This window comes from Monodon monoceros, unplaced genomic scaffold (assembly GCF_005190385.1).
Source record: "Monodon monoceros isolate NGI ecotype Baffin Bay Population unplaced genomic scaffold, NGI_Narwhal_1 Super_Scaffold_2, whole genome shotgun sequence".
Lineage (NCBI taxonomy): Eukaryota > Metazoa > Chordata > Mammalia > Artiodactyla > Monodontidae > Monodon > Monodon monoceros.
Window position 1 is genome coordinate 17,059,597 of NW_021703776.1, and position 22,025 is coordinate 17,081,621.

General features: G+C 47.3%; 1 protein-coding gene across 1 annotated transcript in view; it reads right to left on the reverse strand.

Annotated features, from left to right (window-relative positions):
- Window positions 1–2,897: 2,897 nt before the first annotated feature.
- The window catches only part of CDHR3 (cadherin related family member 3), a 71,227-nt gene continuing 52,099 nt past the window's right edge, over window positions 2,898–22,025 (reverse strand). The window contains exons 9-18 of the mRNA XM_029234022.1: window positions 20,304–20,475; window positions 18,950–19,052; window positions 17,641–17,739; window positions 15,962–16,188; window positions 13,496–13,667; window positions 11,692–11,942; window positions 9,794–9,975; window positions 7,730–7,739; window positions 4,725–4,773; window positions 2,898–3,202 (exon numbers count right to left, since the gene is read on the reverse strand). Coding sequence (XP_029089855.1) covers window positions 2,898–3,202; window positions 4,725–4,773; window positions 7,730–7,739; window positions 9,794–9,975; window positions 11,692–11,942; window positions 13,496–13,667; window positions 15,962–16,188; window positions 17,641–17,739; window positions 18,950–19,052; window positions 20,304–20,475 — 1,570 coding nt within the window. The remainder of the gene's footprint in view (window positions 3,203–4,724; window positions 4,774–7,729; window positions 7,740–9,793; window positions 9,976–11,691; window positions 11,943–13,495; window positions 13,668–15,961; window positions 16,189–17,640; window positions 17,740–18,949; window positions 19,053–20,303; window positions 20,476–22,025) is intronic.

Genomic DNA, 22,025 nt, shown 5'->3' on the forward strand with positions numbered 1-22,025 from the left:
AGGCAAACGGTAGATCTACAGACGTGAGCAAGGGCTCTATGCAGCAAAAGCATCATTGCCCGGTTTCTGCTCATGAGCCACACATGCTTTTAACACAGGCGGACAGCGATGCGGACCTGGCTTCCTGCTGAGCACAGGGAAAGCTCAAACTTAAGAATTCACCACGGGGGCTTCCCTGGTGGCGCAGTGGTTGAGAGTCCGCCTGCCGATGCAGGGGACACGGGTTCGTGCCCCAGTCCGGGAAGATCCCACATGCCGTGGAGCGGCTGGGCCCGTGAGCCGTGGCTGCTGAGCCTGCGCGTCTGGAGCCTGTGCTCTGTAACGGGAGAGGCTACAACAGTGAGAGGCCGCGTACCGCAAAAAAAAAAAGTGAACAACAAAAAAAGAATTCACCACGGGGTTCCACATCCCTCAACAGTGGACCCCTCCTTGTCCTGATCCCTGAACATCTTTGCTTTAATTTTTAATGACTCAGCATCAGGCAAGTCAACATTAGCTACAATAAATTCATATGATTAAGGCCTTGGGAGAGAAATGTGAGAAAACTTTCACAAGGTCCCCAATGGTCCCTGGCTTGATTTTATTCAGATAATTTATTTTTGAAACCTGGTAAATGTTAGAAACCAAATGTCCTGAGCCCTGGACCTGAGATTTCTGATTTCCCCGATCAAATAGTCAAATATGCAAAAAGAAAAGGTGGTTTTGAAGCTTCCTGGTACCACTCCTGACCCATGTCTTGGGTTCCTCGAGGTTCACATCTTGGGGCTTGGAAGATAATCAGCTCTTCCTGCCCGTCACCAGGGAAAGAACTGACTCTTCAAACAGAGCCCAGCCTTTGGGAAGTCCCTCCCTGTGCCTAACTTAAATCTCTTCTTCTGGCCGAGAAGCATGATCCCCTCCTGCCCTGTCATCACCAGAGAAGGGATAACAGCTGCTCACCGCCCTCCTTTTAATCATCCTTAATGGGCTCATAAAGAGTTATCAGGCACCCCCTTCAGCCTTCTCGGAGCCTCATTTTACTTGCATTGAGGCTGAGAGCTTCTGAGGAAGGTCTTTTACCCGGGGCTCCACAGACTTGCAGAGTCTTAAATGGGTAGTCAGCCACTTCACCCACTTTAACCTCCACAAATGAGCAGCTCTGCCTTCTTTGCAAAATTTAAACCTATTCAAGGGAGTTCCCTGGCAACCAAGCCTTATTAATAAATTGTGCTTGCTCTAGGCCAGGACAGGGCATTTTAAAAATGTTTCTTTTTCTTGAGAAGTCACACAGACGCAGGGGCACACAATAAACGGGCAGCTCCTCCCTCCGAAGTTCTGCATTTGCAGGATGGATCCTGCCTGCCCTCTACAGGCCATCCTGGGCCTGGAGAGTTCTCATCTGGCTCTCCAACTGGGAAACGGGGTGCTGCTCCAGTAGACTCTCATCTAGTCCTTTCTTCTGGTTACTGGACTAGGGGCCCAGCAGCTGGGGAGCAGGACATGGAGCAAAGGTGAGGATTGCTTGGCCTTCACCAGGCACACACTGAAAATTTCCATTTTCTGTTGCATTGCAGAGAGATTTATTTTCAGGTCACTGCTTGTGGCCACAGGTGAAAGTCCCAGCTGTATGAATGGCTAGAGCTTCCCACTGTGTCTCTGCTCTGAGTTCTGTGGTTCCCCCCTCCACCAATCACAGAAGGTAGGGAAGGAGCCGGGCAGGTAGGTTGTAGGGCTGGTGTTGTTTTAGCTTTGAGAAAAACAGTGACTTTAGTTCAAGAGGAATTTTCACCAGGATGGCTAAAATGAAAAGGACCGACAACACCAAGTGTTGACAAGGGAGTAAAGCAGTCAGAACTCTCCATCGTTGAAAGCATAAGTTGGAGCCACCAACTTCAGAATTCTCAGCAGATTCCAGCAATGGCTCTTGCAATCCCACTCCTAGGAGGAGGCTCAGAAGAAACACGTGTTTATGCTATGGAAAGACATGTACAAGGAAGTACACAGTGCTATACCTTATAATAGTAAAAAACTTGGAGCAGCTACCCAAGTGTGGAATGGATAAATGACATGTGGTAGATTCCCTCAGTGGGATAAGAGACACAGTGAAGAGCCCTGCATGACTGGTTCACAGTACAGCTGGGTGAATCTCACAGATATGGTGCTCAGCCAAAGGAGCCAGATACAAAAGAAATGGGGAGCTCTTTTTCCATTTATAGGAAATTTCAAAAAGGCAAAAGTACTCTGTGACAATAAAGACCCAAATATTGGTTGCATCAGGGAAGAGTCTACATAGTACTGAGCTGAATGCCTTCGATCTGTGTGCTTTATTGCATTATCAGTTTTACCTTAATGAAAAAGAATTAAAGGTATTTAGTGTGTTTTCTTCTTCCCAGGTGAACAACTCATTATTCATCCTTTTTTTCCCACTGCTCTGCCTCTTTTGAAAAAGATTAGACGTGACTTACAATGGTATACGGTGTTGAACTGTATTTATAAGTGAAGAAATCTGGGTGACGCTAAAATAAAGGCAGGAAAATAAGGTGAAACCAGGTGGGAGGGTAGTCCTCAGAATTTAGGCAGGAGGTCTCGTGCACTTCCTAGGGGCGAACGGAACAGAGCTTCCTAGAGGTCAATGTGAAGAAGAAACACAAGTCCACACCCACCAGTTAGCAGTCCAGCTGATCAGAGGTACTGAGGCCAGGGCAAAATCTCTCCTGGGCTGTCTCAGAAAAAGGCAACTCTGAGATGAAAGCCCTTCATTTTAAAGTCTGTCAAACATTCCACCTGGGACCCTGGATCCTCCACATTTTCAGCCCTCCACGCCGACCCTGCCCTCGAAGAATGTAGGGTGAGGCAGCGTCCCAGACAGTCAAGCCCCCTCCCTGTGCTGTGCTGTGGGCCAGGCAGCCAGACACCGTTCACTTTTCTGGGTGCGGTTTGGGGGACCCCCCACCCGTAAGGGCTGAGTTTCTGTTCTTTGGGGTGCTTGGCTTGCTGTCCTGGTTCCTGGACCATGGGACTGTATTCTTGGCCTGTGCTTTGTCTCTCAGCCCATCTCCTTCCTTGTGGGTGCTCCTTAGTGGCCCGGCCCCTTCCCCAGTGACAGGCCTTCTTGGAGCAGCTCCCTGAGGGCTGGACTCCTTCCATTTTGGCATTTGGGTTAAGGGATCTTTCCACTTTCTGGCTCCAGTTTTTGTGTTGAATTCATACATTGCCCCAGTAACTAGGGAAAAAAATTACACCATCAATGTATAAACAAAGGAATCCAAATGCTTCTCTGCTCCCCCATCTCCACCCTGCTCTCTTCTCGCCCCCAAGGAAAGATGAAGCAGCTAGAAAGATTGAAAGCAGGCTTGTGAAGAACACAATCTTCACCTGCCTGCCCTTTCCACGAGCTGAGCTGTGTGGCTCTGACCACACAGGTAGCAAATCTCACGCTTCCCTGGAAAAAAAGGTTTAGGAGAGTCTCAAGGTCACCTCAATGGCAAGATGAGAGGCCACAGAAGTCTTGAACTCAACATGAGCTTCAGATAAGTTAGGCTCAGTTTCTCATGGGGTGACCCATTACGTTCTGATTTGTTTGTTTAAGAAGATCCCCTGAATCCCTGATATAAACAGGAGTTCACCAAGGAAGGAGGGAAAGACTTTGATTTTTATCTATGTTATGTTAGCAGAGATTTGCAGACACAGACACACAAATCTGGCCCCAGTTGAGATGATGCAAGGGAGCCATTTTTATTGTGTCGGAGCCTGCAGACGCTAATTGATGTTTGTTCACATTAGTCCAGTTGGCTCATCGCTTCCTTTTTCCTTCTCACAAACACACAGACGCAGAACAGCCTCGGTCCTCCCTGGCTTTTGCCCCAGAAGATCTAGTTTCCGGCGTGCCCCTGCTCCTGCTGTTTCCCTACAGCATGAGTGGCCTCTCAGGCAGAGGATCCCACCAGCACTTATGCTAATGTGGGCACATTATGGTAACAAGTACCTAATAATAGAGGGAAATTTAATTCCAGCAGCAGCAGCAGCCTGTCCTGGAGAGGAGCCATCCTCCCTCTGAGGAGGACCAAGCGGAGCCGTTCGCATGTGAGGGTGGCAGGGAGCCAATGCACTTGCCTCCCGAATTTGGTTTCCTTCCCTTTATTCACGTCTATAATTGAGCCTTTGTAAGTGAAAGGATGTGTGTAAAGGAGCTAAATTTGGAGCTGATTTCATGGGGGTGATGAGAGCTCTGGAGGCCAGCTTTACCTTATGTTCATCTTGCTGTCCAAGAAGGAATTCTTGGCCCTGCTCGAGGAAAAAAAGAAGCCAAGCTTGCCATTTCTCCATATCTCTCGTTACCAATAGGATGGTGTTTAGAAGCATTCAGAAAGGATGAGGCAGGTGGGGGGAGGTTGAGTCCCAGTGAGCAGAAGACACAGTGGGTTGTTGAATTCACCAATTCCCTGAACTGGCCTGTGATTCAGGGAGGGAGGCTGGACAGGGGCGTGGTCCTTGAGTGGGACCCTTTAGGTGGAAACCTGCTGAGGCCTCACACGTGATCATGTGCTTGAGTGTCTACAAGCCAGCTCTGTTTTGAGCCGATCTCACGTTGCGGTGCCGCCTGGAAGTATCAGCACTGTGTAGGCCCGACAACCAAACGCACTGGCAGACTGAGTGAAGAGCAGGACGTGGGATATGGTCCTCCATGACTCCACCAGCCTGGAATATGATCAGTGCCCTTATGGGCGACACTGCCACTTAATTACCTGGGTCTGCGGCTTCTCCATCAAAGACAGTGTTCATCTGGATTGTTTCCTAAGGAAAAGAAAGAGACGGCTTCAAGCACAGCCCTACACTCCTCCCCCCAGGAGAGGCTGTTCTTCCTTACAGCCCAGGTTCCTTACCCAGGGCCTCCCTGACATTTATTTATTCAGTAGGCACTGTGCTAGGTGCTCGGGACACATCGGTGAACAAGGCAGGGCTGGTTACCGCCCGCCCAAAGCTTGCAATCAAGCAGGAGCCATTGACAAAGAGGCACTGCAATTTACTGTGATGAAGCCTATGATGGGGGAATATAGCATGCTATGGGGGCGTGGGGGAACAGGGGTGGGAAAAGGACATTTAATGCAGACTTGGGGGGTAGGAAAGCATCCTGAGTAAACGCCATCTAAGCTGCACAGAAGGAAGAGCAGAAATGCCACGCAGCACCGGCCAAGATGGACATCACCTACGCGGGATCTGCCAGGCAGATGTTACGTGCAGGGCCGGCACAGATGAGTCAGCCTAGGCCAGTGCAGCGCTGCCTCCGGGCCTGGCCTGCCTCCCCTAAGCCTGGTGTTCCACTCCTTATTCTTTCCTCTGACCTGTACTCTGTGCCACCCTCCAGGACCTGACCTCTGCCCCCTGGAAACACCCCCTTCCCTCACACGGTGCCCTCCAACAACGCCGTTCTTCAGCACACTCACGAGGACGGTGTTGGGAGTTTAATGGGCCTTTGACCCCCGTTTTCATCACATAAGCCGTTACCTACTCACTTGCCCACAGCTCCCCTCTGTGAAAACAGAAGGAATCGAGATTGTACAGCTTTCCTCCATTTGATCAACTCAGAAGCTGCACTTTTTACGGCCAGGGGGATTGATTTACTTAATCGACGAATTTAACTCTACATATGTCTAAGTCTCTGAGTGGCATCATCAAGGGTACTTGCCTTAGGCAATAATAAGACCCAGGAGACAGGAGATCACCCCTTCCTCCTGTTTGCAGACCAGTGCTTATAAGCACTTAGGAGACTGGCCTGAAGCGATACTTCCTCCGCCTCCTGCCTGTCATTTCCCAAATTCATGGATCTTAGATCATAACAAAGTCCTATTATTAGGGGTTAGGGGAGACCTGGGAGGGGGTCACCTTCAAGTTCCGTCACTTCCAGTGGGTGGATCAGGTTCAGTGAAAGAAAACTCAGGAGGTCACGTGAGGAGGTAACTCCCCAGCTGTCCTGTGACACTTTGCATTTACATGACTCGTCATAATTTTCCCAGTATTTCCCCACCTGTTATCTCAGGGCAGCTGTTCTCACTCCCGTTCCACAGGTGAGGAATCTAAAGCTTAAAGAGGCCGAGGGAGTCCCTGAGGTCAAGGTCATATGGCCGAGAGGGCAGAGCCAGCCTCAGCCTCCCACTGTGCTCTTTTTCTATCACTTTTCCCTCAAGGTGTGGAAAAGCAAAGCAAAAGTAAATCCCATTGAAGGCTGAAGCACCAGTTCTGGTCTTTAAGCTCCTCTCCCCCTAACTCACTCTCCTGGAGAACTAGTGTAGATAATAAACACCACTATTCAATATTTATGAAATCCAGTTCTTCTGCAAATATAGCAGCAGACAGGTTCAGTGGAGGGAACAAATTCTATCAGGAGCTCGTCACACAGCAGTCTGCTCCAGTGGCCAGATACAAGCATCTCCCTGAATGATAAACACCCCCGTGGGACTGTGGTGAGACAGCCGGGGGGAGACCAGAGCCCCTCCCCAACCCGGCGCCCTGGGGCCAGCCAGCCTCACCACCGCCGCCTCTCTCTTTGTGTTCTTCATTTCTGCAGGGAAGAGGACAGACAGAAGTTAAGGTTCTTGGACACTAAATTGACCTTAAAATTTTACCCCTACAAAGAGATCTCTCTTAAGCAGGATTTGAGCTTAGTATTGCAGGCATAGCAAAGAATTTTCTGTCTCTAGACATGTTTGTTGACCTCCTTCCACCTTCTCAGAAACACACACACTCTCATAATACACCATTAAAAATTTTTAATTCTTTTTCCAGCTTATTGTCATTACTGGAAACTAGGTTTTAAATGGCTTTATAGGTAAAAAAGAAAGAGGGGGTTGCTACCTTTGTTTCTCATCTGAGGATTCTTTGCATCCATTCCTTATGCCCTTTTTACAAAGTAACTAGGATGGGAGATAGTTTGTGAAAAATCTCATTTATTAGAATTATCTCATTCAATATGATCAATAACCACTGTAGTTAAATTTCTAACCCTGCTGAGATATCCCTTGTGCATGTCACATGCACACACCTATGGCTGGAGTGATTAGAACAATCATTTTTCAAAAACACTCTTTCCAGTTCTTTGTCCTGTCTCTCCCCATAGCTTGGAGTCTCCCTGAGACCACAGCTTTGGAGACAGTGGTGATGTCTCCTCAGATAGGCCTTGCTCATTTCACCAACGCCCTGAAATCACTCAGCTCTCCCAGACCATCTGACTGCACCCAGCCCCGATTTCTAACTACCCTAACCTAAGTAACATGTGAGAATGATCAAATCCATCACAATCTGAGAATAAAGTATCATTTGTTCTTTAAAAAGAGGCATCTGTCTAATGCAGGGCACTAGCTGTCCTCAGGAGGGGTCACCCCCTCTGTGTGTAGCAGCAAGTAGATTCTGTGTTTAACTCACGGAGAATTCTCCATTCCTGACCCGTTTGGTAGGGAGCAGACCTTTAGGTGCTGATGTGAAGCTGATTGGAGGTGACTCAGTAAGGAACAGGCAGGACCGAATGAGACCCAAGCGGGCCAACGGCCCCATGCACCCTGCCCTGCCCTCCCCTTCCTCCAGCTACGTCCGACCTCTGTTTCGTTCCATCCACAGATGATGTGGCGGAAAACCCACCAACACAGGACTGTGCCCTGATTCTCCACCGAGTTGGAACCCTTTTATGTAGTACAACAGAGCAAGGAAAAAACAATAATAGCAACAAACAAAGGTAATCGGCACCGTACATACCTACTTTCTTCACCCTGTATCGGGGGAGAAGGGATGGACAAGAATTAACCTGAGAGAACTCTGCCCTGGTACACACGTGACAACATGGGGGCCTTTGGGCAACTGTGTTCCCCAGGATTCAGGGGTCGATTGAAAGAGGGACCAGGGCAGGGGACTAAAATGCAGAATGGGCTCCCAGCCCTGCTCTATCACTGCTGGGTTGGGACTAAGGAGGCTTAGGAGTTTGATAAGTTTGAAAACTATTGCTTTAGAGAACTTCAGGGAACCTATTTTCTCTGACAACACTGAGTGAGGGCATGACGACCCCATCAGATGGCCCAGCGATTCTTCCTGCCTGGTTTTCCTCCCCAGTAACCATGTGAGCAGAAGATTTGACCCACAGTGGGAAGGTTCGATGACTAGCAGTTAAACCCTGGCTTCGTGTAATGTGAAGAGCTGGACACCTGGACTCTTAAGACCCTTCATTCTGTGACTCTAATTTTATTCTCTGCTATGGGACAAATATTGGTTGCCATATGGTACAACAAATTGCCAGAGAGGCCAGGTCTGAGTCTGAATCACTAGTTTTTTAAAAGTCAACCATGTTGAAAACAATATTTAGAAGGTAACTGAAACCACCAGGTTCAAGGCGCACATTTGACTATAAATTGCATGTGAGTTGCAGTGTCCAGTATTGGATTACTTCCTTTAAGAACTTCTGCCCAAATCCCATTACAGAGCACTGCCATCCTTACAAGCTTAAGCATCACTCTTTTGGAGCTGTTTTTTTCTTCTCAAATCAATTTGTGAGTATAGTCCAAATAAAAAGACCTTTTTAAATTTCAGCAGATGCTCAAGGATTTCTTACCTTGAAGTCAAGGTTGCCAATAGCAACGAATGCCCCCAATAAATATGGCAAAATGCAATGCACATCTTTATGCTAATACTTATACTTTTATACAGCCTTTCATCCATAGATTTTAAATTATTTGACAGTAGTAGTTAATCTTCAAAATACCTTTAAAAGGCACATGAGTCTTATCACCCCTTCTTTTTGCCGGTGAGAAATTCCAAAATTCAAGTTCCAATACCTCAAGATACTTGGGTGTACAGAACTAAACTTAGAATCTAGAATCCTAAGCTCACTGGGACTCAGCCATGAAAAATCATGCCACAAGATTAAAAAAAAAATAGTGTATTAAGCATTTACTCCACATCAGGAACAGTGCTAAGTGGTTCCTTTGCATTTGCTCATTTAATTGTTTGGTTTTCAAATAAAGAAATTGAGATTCACAGAGGTTGTCACTTGCCCAAAGCCATATACCCAGAAAATGGCAGACCCAAGATTTGAACCTCAACCTTATCTGACTCCAAAGCCCAGGCTCAGAACCATCACGTCCTCACTGTAAGAGCTACTAAGACTCAAGAAACTGGCTCTGGGGAAGCTTGTAACAATTTGATGCTTTCTCCACTTTACTCTAGTACCTCCCTTTAGCCAGTAAAAGACACTCCGCAGAGCGTCACCGAAAGAGGCATATAAGTGAGCAGGTGAGCATCCCAGGGAGAGGAAGCAGGCCTGCGTTTACAGCCCTTGAGAGGGCCACACGCAAAAGAACAATGATTATTTAGTCACACCAGAGCCCAGTTCAGTCACTGGAGCCAAAAGCTTAATTCCCTTATTCCTTTTTATGCTTCCTCTAATTCCATCCCATCCTTTAAATATTCCACAAATAACAGCACGGCATATTCTACTACTACTCACAACCGGCCTTGTTTCTGGAGCTTTTATCCAGGACAAGGCCACCAAGAGGCTGAAGCCCCGATTTCATTGAGAACTCATCAAGTATGGGGCAGGTGCCAGGGAAAAGCAAAGGAACAGTTTCCTGGCCTGGCAGGTGATGAAGGGGGTCCACCAGGACAAGGGGAGCTGGGACATCTCCCCCGTAGCTCCGTTTCCTTTCTTCATTCCAGGCACCCTCTTTACCCTGTGGAGAAATCCCAGCTGTCTCCCTTTCCTTCTCCTGGCATCACCAGAGGCAGTATCCTCCGAAAGGAAATGGGGGAAGGGCCCAGCCCACTGGCAACTTACAGAGGTTTCTTGTGCTTCCCAGTCTTGCAGGGACAGTGTCTGTGGATGGCTTTGGCCAACAGGACGATCAGGGACACCAGGAGACCCAGAAGCAGCATGGAGCCCAAAGTGATGACAAAAGGCACATACCAGGCCGATGGAGAATACACGTTCTTCCTCAGGATCCGGTAGGTGATCCTGGGCTTGAATGACAAAAGAGGGAGATGAGTGGAGGCTGGTAGTCTTTGACATCAGAACCCTCTCACGTTGGGTGGTTGAATGTTCATCCTGCTTTTTGTTCTTGCTCTAAAGGTCGGACATCTGTGTGCTCATCGTTCTCACTCTTCAACCCATCACCTTATTTATAGTCTTGCCAGACGTCCATTAGACCAAAACCCAGAAAATGTAGGGAACTGGAGAGCAACTCTAGGCCTAATTTCATTCTCTTTCTTCTCCTTCCCCAAAGCTAAAAATTCCATTGGCTTTTTTTCCCTGCCAAATCATGGCATAAGCTAGGGACTAATATAGCTATTGTCTCTCACTGGGAAGGCATGAGCCATGAAAGTTGGGGTTTTTTGTTTCTTTTTTTTTAAACACTTTGTAAGCGTCTCAGTGTTCAGTCACTACCAGCTGTGCTGCCAGCTGAGCAGGCTGTTATCACAGTGAGACCTCAAGTTCAGCATTTGCTTCCCAGAGAGGGAGACTGATAACAAAAAGTTATGGAGATTTCCAGGTTGGAGATGTCAGAGCTGGGTTGTGTTGTAAGTTGCAGAAAGGTGGCAATTCCTTACTTGGGGCACCTACTGGCTCCTACCACAACTGAAAGCCCTTCAAGTCACCTAATGCCTCCATTCATTGGGGGTAATATTGACTCCAGCCCACAGGAAGGAATATTAAGCAGCTCTTGGTAAGACTCTGAGAAGCAGAATTTGACCACCTGTCACAGGTGGCTTTCTGAGGTTCTGGTTCCTTTTCCTCTGGCATACGCCAAGTATGGGGCTGCTTTTCTTCCTACTGTTTACAACAGTCTGTAGGTAGTTTATTAATTTGCACACCTGTTTGTAATCCGTCTCCCCCTCTAGATCAGAGGCTCTAAAACTTTAGTGCAATCAGAATGGCCTGGAAGCCTTATTAAAAACACAGATTGTTGGGTCCCACACCACAGTTTCTAATCCAGTAGGTCTGGGGATTTGGTGAGGACTCCAGGTTTCAACATCCTTCCCTGGAAGTCGTAGTGATGATCATAGTTGGATGAGGTATAACTTTAGTGTTCCGGGGTGGGCTCAAGAGTTTGCTTTTTCTAACAAGTTTCCAGGTGATGCTGCTGCTGCTGCTGGTCTGGGGACCACACTTGAGAACCACTAACCTATACTATAAGCTCCGTGAGAGAGCAGAGATCATTTCTGGCTTATTCACCAAAGTGCTTGACATATTATAGGTATTAAATCAACATCTGCAGATGGAATAAGTGGATTTCTTTTCGGAGTGGAGGTGGGAAGTAGGGTACAGACTGACAAATGGTGACTCTTCAGAAGGAGAGAAGAGCATCTGGCAGCTAGCTGCTCTCATGGACACGGACTTGTATTGGCTCTTAAGAGCAAGCAGAGAAGGGCTTGTGAAGGCAGCAACATGTCCATACCCTGGATGGGCAGTGCCTGATCTATCACAAGTCTGTGCATATGTGTACCTCCTTCTTTACCAGACTAGGAAATGTCAGTGGTTCTATAAGTCCAAGGTCTCACCCAGATTTTTTCTACCACCCAGTGACTATTCCAATCCAGCCCACGGTTGGCGTTTCTGGCAACATCCTAACCCCTCAACTCTTTTCAGTCCACCCCACATTTCTCCTAGGCCAAGGGGCTCCATCAACATCAATTACAAGGGATGTAACTGGGAAGTCCATCTCCCAAAACCCTTACCCTGGGGGTTGTGGTGACAGTCGTGGTTGGGTGAGGAATGACACTAATGCTCAGGGTCACTGTGCCTGTTTCAACAAGAGCTGCAGCTCTCTTCCTGTCGGACAGCAAGTTGTCATCAGTTATGTAGACAAGTAGTTTGTAGTTCCAGATCTTATCAAGCCCACTAGCATAGTCAAAGCGAGTCGCGAGGATCAGGCTTGTAACGTTGGACCCGGCGTTGGGAGAGAAGGTGAAATGACTGTTGATGTTCCCTAAATGAGATTTGATGCAAGGATTTTGGGAAAAGGAAGAAAAGAGCGTGAGAAATAAGGGTTAGAAGAAAACTACATTCAGTCTTTTTCTTAAACATCCCACCTCAGGTGTAGACTACTTCTGATGTACCAGGGTGGGGGCAGTGATAGGATATGGGCCTTAACAGCACCAGAGATTTCATGAGTACAGAGAGACTCCGGCTTACGACCAGTGTGGCTGCAATGAAAATGAGAGTAGAAAAGGGCACCAGCACAGGTGTCCAGGGAGAATGGCCGCCACCGCGCTGAGCATCAGGCAGAGAGCTAGCAATCCTGGTGCGGCCAGTGCTCATCGTCAGCATTAACTTGGTAACAATGTGTAACTCACGCTCAGACCAATCAGTGGGCGGCAAGAGGGAAGAGGGGGCCACGTCCCTAGCCATGGGCCAAGTTCACTGCACGCCTTTCATGAAACCGGGCTGGTCACACCCGTGACAGATGTCCCTGGAGTCCCCCAAAGGAAGGTGCGTCCTGGGCTGGCAGGGACAGTAGTCCCCACCCCCACCTCCCCAGCAGCTCGTCTGGGGCTGCAGGCTCACAGCTTAGGGAGCCCAGAGCAGAGAAGCTGCCCGCCCAAGCAGCTCTTGTTCATTCCTCCGGTGGCTGCAGACTCACTACCAACTAAAAACCAGTAAATGGACCAGGGGATGATGCAATTTTACTCCCAAGCAATGAAGTGCCCCATAAAGGCCTGAGGGGTCTCAGTATGGATTGTTCCCATCTCTGGCCACTGCAGTCTCGAGGTGGGCTCTGCCCCTGGGTTTTGTGACACTGCCCGCTCGAGAGGCTTCCTGCTGCTCCAGTTCCGGCTCTGCCAGGGCTCAGCAGGCGGCGGAGCTGGATTTTCAGTCTTTCACGTGAAACTGCTCTGCTTGTTTGGGTTTAAATCTCTGGCCCCGGCACTTCATTAGATGAACTATTTTGGTCTCATTTCCATTGAGGGGTGCTCTTTTCTTTCCCTCTCACAATGGTATATTTTTAAAGAGAGAAAATGAATGGAGCAGAAGAGAATTCCTGAGGACGCGTTTCAAAATGCATTTAATCTATTTCATCTATTATTATCCAGAGAAAGGACTGGGATTCCCCTGCCCCCCCCCCCCCCCCACCAACAAGCTTGCAGGAAAAGAGGTGGGGGAGGAGTTGGACTAAAAAAATGTTTTTAAGCTACACTAATCTGATTCATGAATCCTACGACAGGCTGGGAATTGGGGGTGGGGGGGGCGGGTCACCATCAATGGGATTCACTGTTCCTTTGGCCTTTGGGCAGCCAGGTATGGGAGTCTGGGAAGAGTTAGGTGAGAAGGGGAAGCCAAGCGGGGGCGGGGACTGGGAATTCCAGAACCAATTGACTCCTCACCCTTGGTTTCCTCATTCAAAACACCCCACCCCCTACACGCTGTGCCAGATCAGTGTGTGAGCTCAGACCCCCACCCCTTCTCCCTAAACAGCTGCTACAGCCCCCAGTACCAGGAGCCCTCAGCAAGGGTCCAGGACCACTGACATCAATACCATACCTGAGCCAATGGAGTAACGAAAAGACCTGGGGCTGGAATCAAGGTCAGTACACGTGAGCTTGAAATTGTAAATATTTGTGCCAATTTTCAGATCCACTGGGATGGCCAGGAAGTACGAGTTTGGGGTACAGATTGGTTTTTCATCATTTTCTTCAATGATGTTCACAGTCACCTAGAGCAGCAGGAAAGTGGCCTCACTGAGTAGTTATCATTGAGCCCTTACTGTGTGCCACGCGCTGGGCTGTGTGCTTTTTGTGAATTAGTGAGGTTTAACCTCATCCAAGATCGATAATACGTTTATTCCCATTTTACAGATGGGGAAGCTGAGGCTTAGGGAGATTAGGTAATTGACCTAAGGTCATTCAGTTGGTGAGTGGCAGAGCTGGGATTTGAACTTAGGTCTGTCTTACTCCAAGTCCTATGCTATTAACTTCTCTACTGTGTGTTGTGTGTGTACATGCACGTGTGCATAATATACGTAATAATACATTTCCACACCCCTACACACATATGCAGCTAGACACATGTGTTTATCCCCAGATGATGCTGAGTTGTTTTTCCAGTAACGATGATGGATTTACGGTGACCCTCCTGTGCTTCCTTGCTTGCTGCCCCTGTGAGTTGGAAGTTCTGTCTTTAACTTTGGAAGATCGAACAATGGCTCTCAACCATGGCTCCACTTTGTCTGGCCCTCTCCAGACCAATGAATTGGAGGGTGGGGCCCAGGCCTGATTTTTTTTTTTTTCTTCCTTGATTGATTGATTGGCTGACTTGGGTCTTCGTTGCTGTGCACTGGCTTCCTCTAGTTGCGGTGAGCGGGGTTTACTCTTTGTTGCGGTGCACGGGCTTCTCATTGCGGTGGCTTCTCTTGTTGCAGAGCACAGGCACTAGGCGCGCGGGCTTCAGTAGTTGTGGCTCGTGTGCTCTAAGCGCAGGCTCAGTAGCTGTGGTGCACGGGCTTAGTTGCACTGCGGCATGTGGGATCTTCCCGGACCAGGGCTTGAACCCGTGTCCTCTGCATTGTCAGGTGGATTCTTAACCACTGCGCCACGAGGGAAGTCCCCAGGCACGATTTTTATGTTCCCCAGCTGATTCTAATACTCAGCCAGGGTTGAGAACCACTGGGATAGAAGGAGGAGACCTGGCTTAGCCAGGGTCTTGTGTGTAACCCAGGATCTCAGCACTGCACTGAGCCGGTGGCGCTGGCCTGCCACAAGCAGGGGCCAGCCTGTTCTCTTTCATCACTGTCTTTTATGCCTGGTGAATTGGAATATGGACTGGGGTGCCTGCCAGCACGGAATCACAGAATGTCAGCCCTGAAAGGGACTTATGTGATCATCACCCTTTTTAAAAGCTTATGAATTTTTGAGTCGTATTCATTCTACCTCTGAAATTTGGGGATTTCAGCTATTCCTGAGCCCAGGGATAAATTGAAATGTTCTCTCTAGTTAGCCCCCAAAGTGGACTCCATTCATTCCTCTCAAAAACCCAGGCTAACAAACACGACAATTACCTTCAACTTAGCACATCTTTTTCTCAGCTAGCAATGCCAAGCCTTACACATCATTGAAAACATCGTCCCACTAATTCAAAGCAAGTCATCAGAGGAACTGGACTCTTCAGGCATTGGGTTATGAGGTGACTCTCCATGTGTGAGAGAGAAATCAGGGTACAAAGATAAGCATTGCTCGGACCCCCTTGGCAAATGGGGATCAAAGTTGAGAAGTGAACTCTGCCTCCTGACCCTGGACCAGTCATTCTATCACACAGGGCTGCCTGCCGCTAGCTGAGTTCATTTTGCCTTAGGCTTTTTCACTTTACTAACGGGAAAGACCAAGAAATAGTTTCCTCTTTGTGACCATCATATTACCCTCAAATATTCCTAACCACTGGCAGCACAGACCTGTCAAAGCCTGGCTCCTCAAAGCACGGCCATGGACCAGCTGCCTCGGCACCACTTGGAAGCATGTTAGAAATGCAGGTTCTCAGGCCCTACTCAGACCTACTGACTCAGAAATGCATTTAACCAGATTCTCAACATCAGAGGTTACAAAGCAGCATAGCGATCAAGCCAGATCATTTTAAGACCTATCCCATCTGGTATGATGGGGCTCAGGGTAGGAACAGGGTAAAACTACTTGGGGGCGATGCACAGCTACAGCCCACCTCAACAGCAAGGGGGGATTTAAGGGCAACAGGAAGAAGCTTGTCCCCCAGGGTGGCCATCCATCTCAGCGCTTCTACAGTCACCCATAAATGTGGGCTTACAGATGTCAATCTTTATTTCCTGGCACTGCTATGTGTGTCCGATTGTGCTGTCTGGGACACCCCTAGCCATTTCTTGTCATGTCTGCAGGAGGTACCCTATTAAGATTCCTTATTGCTACGGCCACACCTGGAGGGTGCCAGGGAGACCCGAAGTCAACCACTTGGGCTGGTGTGAATGCACCAAATAGCCCCACTCACAGTGACTGAGCTGCTGTCCTCGCCGTTGGTGGCCTGGATTCTGAGAATAAAGAAGCGGGTTGTCTCGTAGTCCGCTTTAGTCACCAGCTGGAGTTCTCCCGTTTGGGGATTAATCCAAAATATGTTTGGGTAGTGCTGGCTGGCCCCTCCGGTGGAGATGGAGTACACGATGCCTCTCTGGGGGAAGTCTTTATCTGTCGCTTGCATCCGTCCAACCCGGGTTCTAGCTGGAAGAATAAAGTACCTGCGATTACTGCTGAGAATAATATCTGAGATTAGTCCTGCTTTGGGGGTGAGAGGAGGAATCAGGAGCAGACACTCTCAGTGCCATGGGCGAAAGACTTTTGGGGGCCTCTTTGCTGTTCAAACTCTGTATATTTTACATCTTTTAAATTCAAATTACACTAATGACACCCACTAGGAAACTGGCCGTATGATTCAAGCAGTACTGCGAAGTCTAAAAGACAATTCATACCCTCATATAGACTCCAAGCACACCAATTATGACATGATCCTAACGCTGCAAAGAACCTTCACATATACATCTTTTTGCAGCAGTGTTGTCTTTTTTATTTTTCAAATTTTCTATACTGAGCATGGGTTGCTGTTACAAAACCAGATGAAAAACATGATTTTTAAAGGTTTAGCAACAGGATGATTGGAATGTTTTTGAGTTTTAAATCCTGTTCCATTTTGCTTATTTTTCAAGTCTTGCTGGTGGGCTGCTGGACTTCGGGCTTGCTTGTTTTATAGAAGTTCTTCCTCATAAATTATACTCCTCAAGGGCAGCATCTTCTCTTATTCAACTATATAGAACAGCACTACGTGCTTGACCCAGAGTAGGTGATTAATAATTGTAGCAAGATCTGTGAATTCATAAAAAGCCTATTCCTGTTGCACTTATTATTCACTGGATAAGGCATAAGGAATCGACAGTGTTTTCTTCAGACCCTCTTTTTGTATTTTGTTTAAAATGTAATGTCAGGAAATGGAGCTCATCATCAAGAGAGAGAACGAAATGAAGAGGAGATCATTTTCGAGGGAGATTTTGGGGCTTGTTTTGTTTGGTTTTTAGTGTAGAAGTATACACAATCCAAGTCTCAAAGACTGTGGTGAGGTCTGATTATCTAGAGTTAACAGTCTCCCCTTCACTGGGAGAGACGGGGAGAAACCCAGCTGGAGTGGGGAGGAGCCTGCAGAAATCGAGGCATCCTAAAGGGTGGAAAAAGAGGCCTCCAGGGAATCCTTCAAAGGGAGAGAGAAAACATCTTTATTTTGTTTTTAAATGAAAGAAATCTAGAAATGGGAAGCCTTCTCTCTATTTTTAAATTTCAGTTCTCTGAGTGAGCTGGATAAAAATCACAGTGGAGACCAAGGGAAAACTTAGGCTGCAAAAAGAGAGGATTAGTTGGAATCAGGCACCCAGACAAAGAGGCAATCGGGGGTTCAGAGAAATGCAGTTTAACCAACAGTTTTCAAAATCTGGATTTCACCTGAAGGGCTCCTCCACAGTGAGGAGAATTTAAAAAGAAGTAAGACATGCAATAACCAGGAATCAGCTGTGAGTCGCTGTGCACAACACCACCAGGGCCTCTGACGGGGAGCCTCCTCCACCCAAGTGCCTCCGGATGAAAGGGTCTATCAAGAGCACTGGAGTCTGTGTCTCGTCGGTTACTTACATGGGCTTAATTCCGACACGGCAAATACGTAGGGTGGGCTATCAAAGACAAGAGGAAACTCATTTTCTGGGCTTGTTAGGATATAAATGTAGATATTATCTATAAACAGAAACAGGAAAAATAATTAAATCACAATACAGGCATCCCTCATTCTGTTGCGTTTTACGTATTACAGTTTGCAGGTATTGTGTTTTTTACAGATTGAACATTGTGGCAACCCTGTGTCGAGCAAATCTATCGGCACCATGTTTCCAACAGTGTTTGCTCACTTTGTGTCTCAGTGCCATGTTTTGGTAATTCTTGCAATATTTCAGACATTTTCCTCATCATTATATTGTTATGGTGATCTGTGATCAGTGATCTTTGATGTTACCATTGCAAAAAGATTACGACTCACTGAAGGTTCAGATGATGGTTGGCATTTTTTAGCAATAAAGTTTTTTTTTTTTTTTTTTTTGCGGTACGCGGGCCTCTCACTGTTGTGGCCTCTCCTGTTGCGGAGCACAGGCTCCGGACGCGCAGGCTCAGCAGCCATGGCTTATGGGCCCAGCCGCTCCGCGGCATGTGGGATCTTCCCGGACCGGGGCACGAACCCGTGTCCCCTGCACCGGCAGGCGGACTCTCAACCACTGTGCCACCAGGGAAGCCCAGCAATAAAGTATTTTTAATTAAAGTATGTTCATTATGTTTTTAAGACAATGCTATTGCACACTTAACAGATTACAGTATATAGTGTAAATATAACTTTTATATGCATTTGGAAACCAAAAAAATTCACGTGACTCTCTTTATTGCTTTGTGCCAAGCCAAAGAGTTTGAATGTGAACTTGACAGCTATGGGGAGACACTCAAGGGCTTTCAGCAAGAAGTAATACGGTGGCATTTGCGTTTCCTGAAAATCACTGTCAGAAATGTGGTGGATGCGTTGGAAAGGGACAAGACTAAAGGTGGGCAGAAAGACTCTTGAAACACTCTTGGTGTTGTAATTCAGCTCCGATAGAGGAGGTTCTGTATTAGAGCAATACTAGTGGGATGGAGGTGCAGTGGAGTTGGGGGGAAGGCAGCAGATCCTTACTAAAATCCTTAGATTTTAGTAGTAGGTGACACAGAAGAAAGGACTTGGAGACTGATTAACTGCTCTTGGTGAAGGACAGGAGGAGGCTGGGCTGATTCCGAAGTGTTGGGGCTTTTGGAATTCTCCTTTTGAACATAAATACATCCCCAGCCCAAGCCCAAGCATTGTCCAGCACAGTTTAGTCATTGCTACTCAAGGAAGATGCTTCATGAAATAAACCAAAATGATACTTGCTTTTATAGTAAGGAGGGGCAACATCCTGCACCTGGATTATCACAGTGTATTTATTGCCGGCTGCTAGATTACTTGAATTTTCATAATCTAGATCACCAATCAACTAGATTAAAACAGAGAGATCAGATTACACAGAATAAACAATACTTTTAATTGAACTGACACTTTCATGTACGTTAGTGGAAATGTAAATTGCAAAACCTTTCTGGAAAGCACTTTTTCCCATAGGAGGAGCTTTAAAAAGTTATGTCCATACCTTTGCTCACTGCTAGAGAACTTATTTGAAAGAATTTATCAGGAGAGAGAATCTGTTTAAAGATGTTCATCAAGCACTATTGCCCAGCATAGCCTCAAGATTTCAGGTTAAGTCAAAGAGAAGCATGATACAGAATCCTACATGCAAGGTTATTTCCATCATTTAGAATACTTATGCATATATGTATAGACTATACATAAAATCTATGCATAGGGAAGAAGACAAGAAAGAAATATATCAACATGTTAATAGTGGTTATTACTGAATAGTAATGCCTTTCTGTGTTTCCTACATTTTCTACAGTGAACATGTATTAATTTCTCAAACAGAAAAAAAAAAGTTATTTTTAATTGACACAGTGAATAAAATTGGTACGACTTTTTGGGGGATGGGAGGTGGAGAAGGGGGTGTTTGAGAGGATGGCTAGTGGGCTGCTTGCTCTTCTTCCTGAGGCTTTATCTCTGATGCAAAGATCTCCCCCATCAAGACCACCCCCCTGTAAGACCTCCACCTTACCCTGCCCTTCTATCTCTCTCCTCCTTTCCCCCCAACCCTCCAGTGGGAACCTTGTTGTTAAATGTCTCACACAGCTCATTGAGACCTGCCTTTTGCTCCCATTCCTTTTCCAATTACATATTTGCCCCAGTGGAGATGCCCCTCTTTTTTGGGTCTCCAGTGGTTCTACATTGCGGAATTCAGCAGGACACACGCATGGCCCTGGCCCTGCTCTCTCTCACCTCACACCTCTATGGCGAGGAATGAGCGCTGAAATAAACAAAAGTGCTTGAGCCCAGAGGGCACTGATATGTGACTGTGGAAGCACGCTAACCAGGCAGGCAGCCTGCAAACCGCGAGCTATGCAAGAAAGAATCCAATCCTTAGCACCCCAGGCATAACCATGCATAACAAACAATTCCTGGAACTTGGGTAAAATAAAGAGCAAATGGGGAAAACAGAGTCACTATTAGGTTTGTCAGTTACAGTCGCTTGGAGAGGGAGTTACTTTGGAAATTTCTCTCTATGGGGCAGCAAAAGCACTATGCCTGTTAGACCAACTTCCCCAATGCCCTTTCGATGATGCAATGACCGTTAACTGACCACGATTGTCCCAGAGCCGGCTGGATCCTGTAAAAATCTGCTGCCGCTCCCCACTCCGGATGGCGTGGTGAAGTTGAATTGGTTGTTTGGTGCTTCACTGTCATCATCAAAGCAGAACTTGCTCAGGTCCAGAAGCAACGTCCCCTTGGCTGCTCTCTCAGGCACCATAATGCTGGCGAAAAGACACGATTCAATATTTTCCCCCAACAAATAGTGACTGAGCATTCCTTCTAACACAGGCCCCAGGCTAGACACCCCGGCTTTCATTTCAATTGAAAGCAAGTCCGTGGTTAAGGCAGTACCTGCCTAACTGGTGTCCCCACTCTGCCCTTGACTCCTTTCAGAGGATTCTTAACACAGCAGCCAGAGGGATCCTGTGAAAATGTCAGATCACGTCGCTCTGCTGCTCCTAAATCGCAAAGGGCTCCTGATTTCACTCAAAGTCGTGACTCTGATCTACAGCATCTTTCATGACGTGCGCCCACCCCTTACCTGTCTGAACTCATCTCCTACTAATTCTTCTTGTTCACTCTCCTTCCACCCTGGCCTCCCTGTGCTTCTGGACACTCCCCAGGCTCTGGCCTCAGGGCCATTGCACTTAACTGTGCACCGCATGGCTTGCTCTTTCCCTATCTTTAGTCTCGAATCAAATGGCACCTTCTCAGGAGGCTCCCTGGCTACCGCAACTAAAATGTCAACGCCCCCAGCCCATTGCTCCCTCTCCCCTTCCCCCCTGTAGGTTTAATGCTTGGTGCTTACCATTTTCCAATATACTATACAGTTTACTTACATATCCTGTTTATTGCCTGTTTGCCCCCAAGAATGTAAGCTCCACAAGACTGGGGATCTTTATCTGCTTTGTTCTTTGCACACTCAAGAAATATTTGTTGAGTGAATGAATGAATGGTAGCTTATGGGACTAGCACAGGAGTGAAGAAGAATATAAGAGAAATAGAAATTCTGCCCCTGCCTGCAGGAATTGATAATCTGGTTGGGGGGTATCGCTGTACCCCTGCACCCCTCCCTCCCCTGCTTAGAGGACTGGAAATTCCTCCACTTGTGTTCTCATGGCTTCAAAGTCATAGAAGGGCCTCCTGACACCTTAGCATCATTCATTCAATAGAGGCTTATTAAAGGTTGAATTCTGGGTCCCAATCTCAGTTCACTCCAGCAGGGAGGCAAATAGTATGCAAATGAGTAAAGCTGCCCCCAAACTCAGAGCCATCTGGTCAAGCCCAGCTTGGAGTGGGAGACTGAGGAAGCATGGTAACACCTCCAGACCCATTAAGGGACTTCACAGGTCTCCAGGTTTCAGCTTTTCCATCTATAAGATGGGCATGTTGATTAGCTTTTGCTACATAACAAACCAGCCCAAAACCTTGTGGCTTAAAACAACAGGCATTTATTCTTTCTTACAACACTAAGGGTTATCCATTCACTCTTTTGGTTCTAGTCCAGCTTGGCTGGTCTCTCCAGTCACTGGCAGCTCGGTGGGGGCTGGATGCTCCAGGATGGCCTCACTCACAGGTATGGTGGGAAGGTGGGTGGTTTCTGCTTCATATTGCCTCTCATCCTCCAGGAGGCTAGTCTGTGCTCTTCGCATGGAGATCTTAGGCTTCCAAAAGTAGCAAGAGAGGGCAAGTCCCACTGCATACACACCTTTCAATCCTCTGCTGTGCCATGTTTGTGAATGTTCCGATGGCCAAAGCAATTCACCTGGTC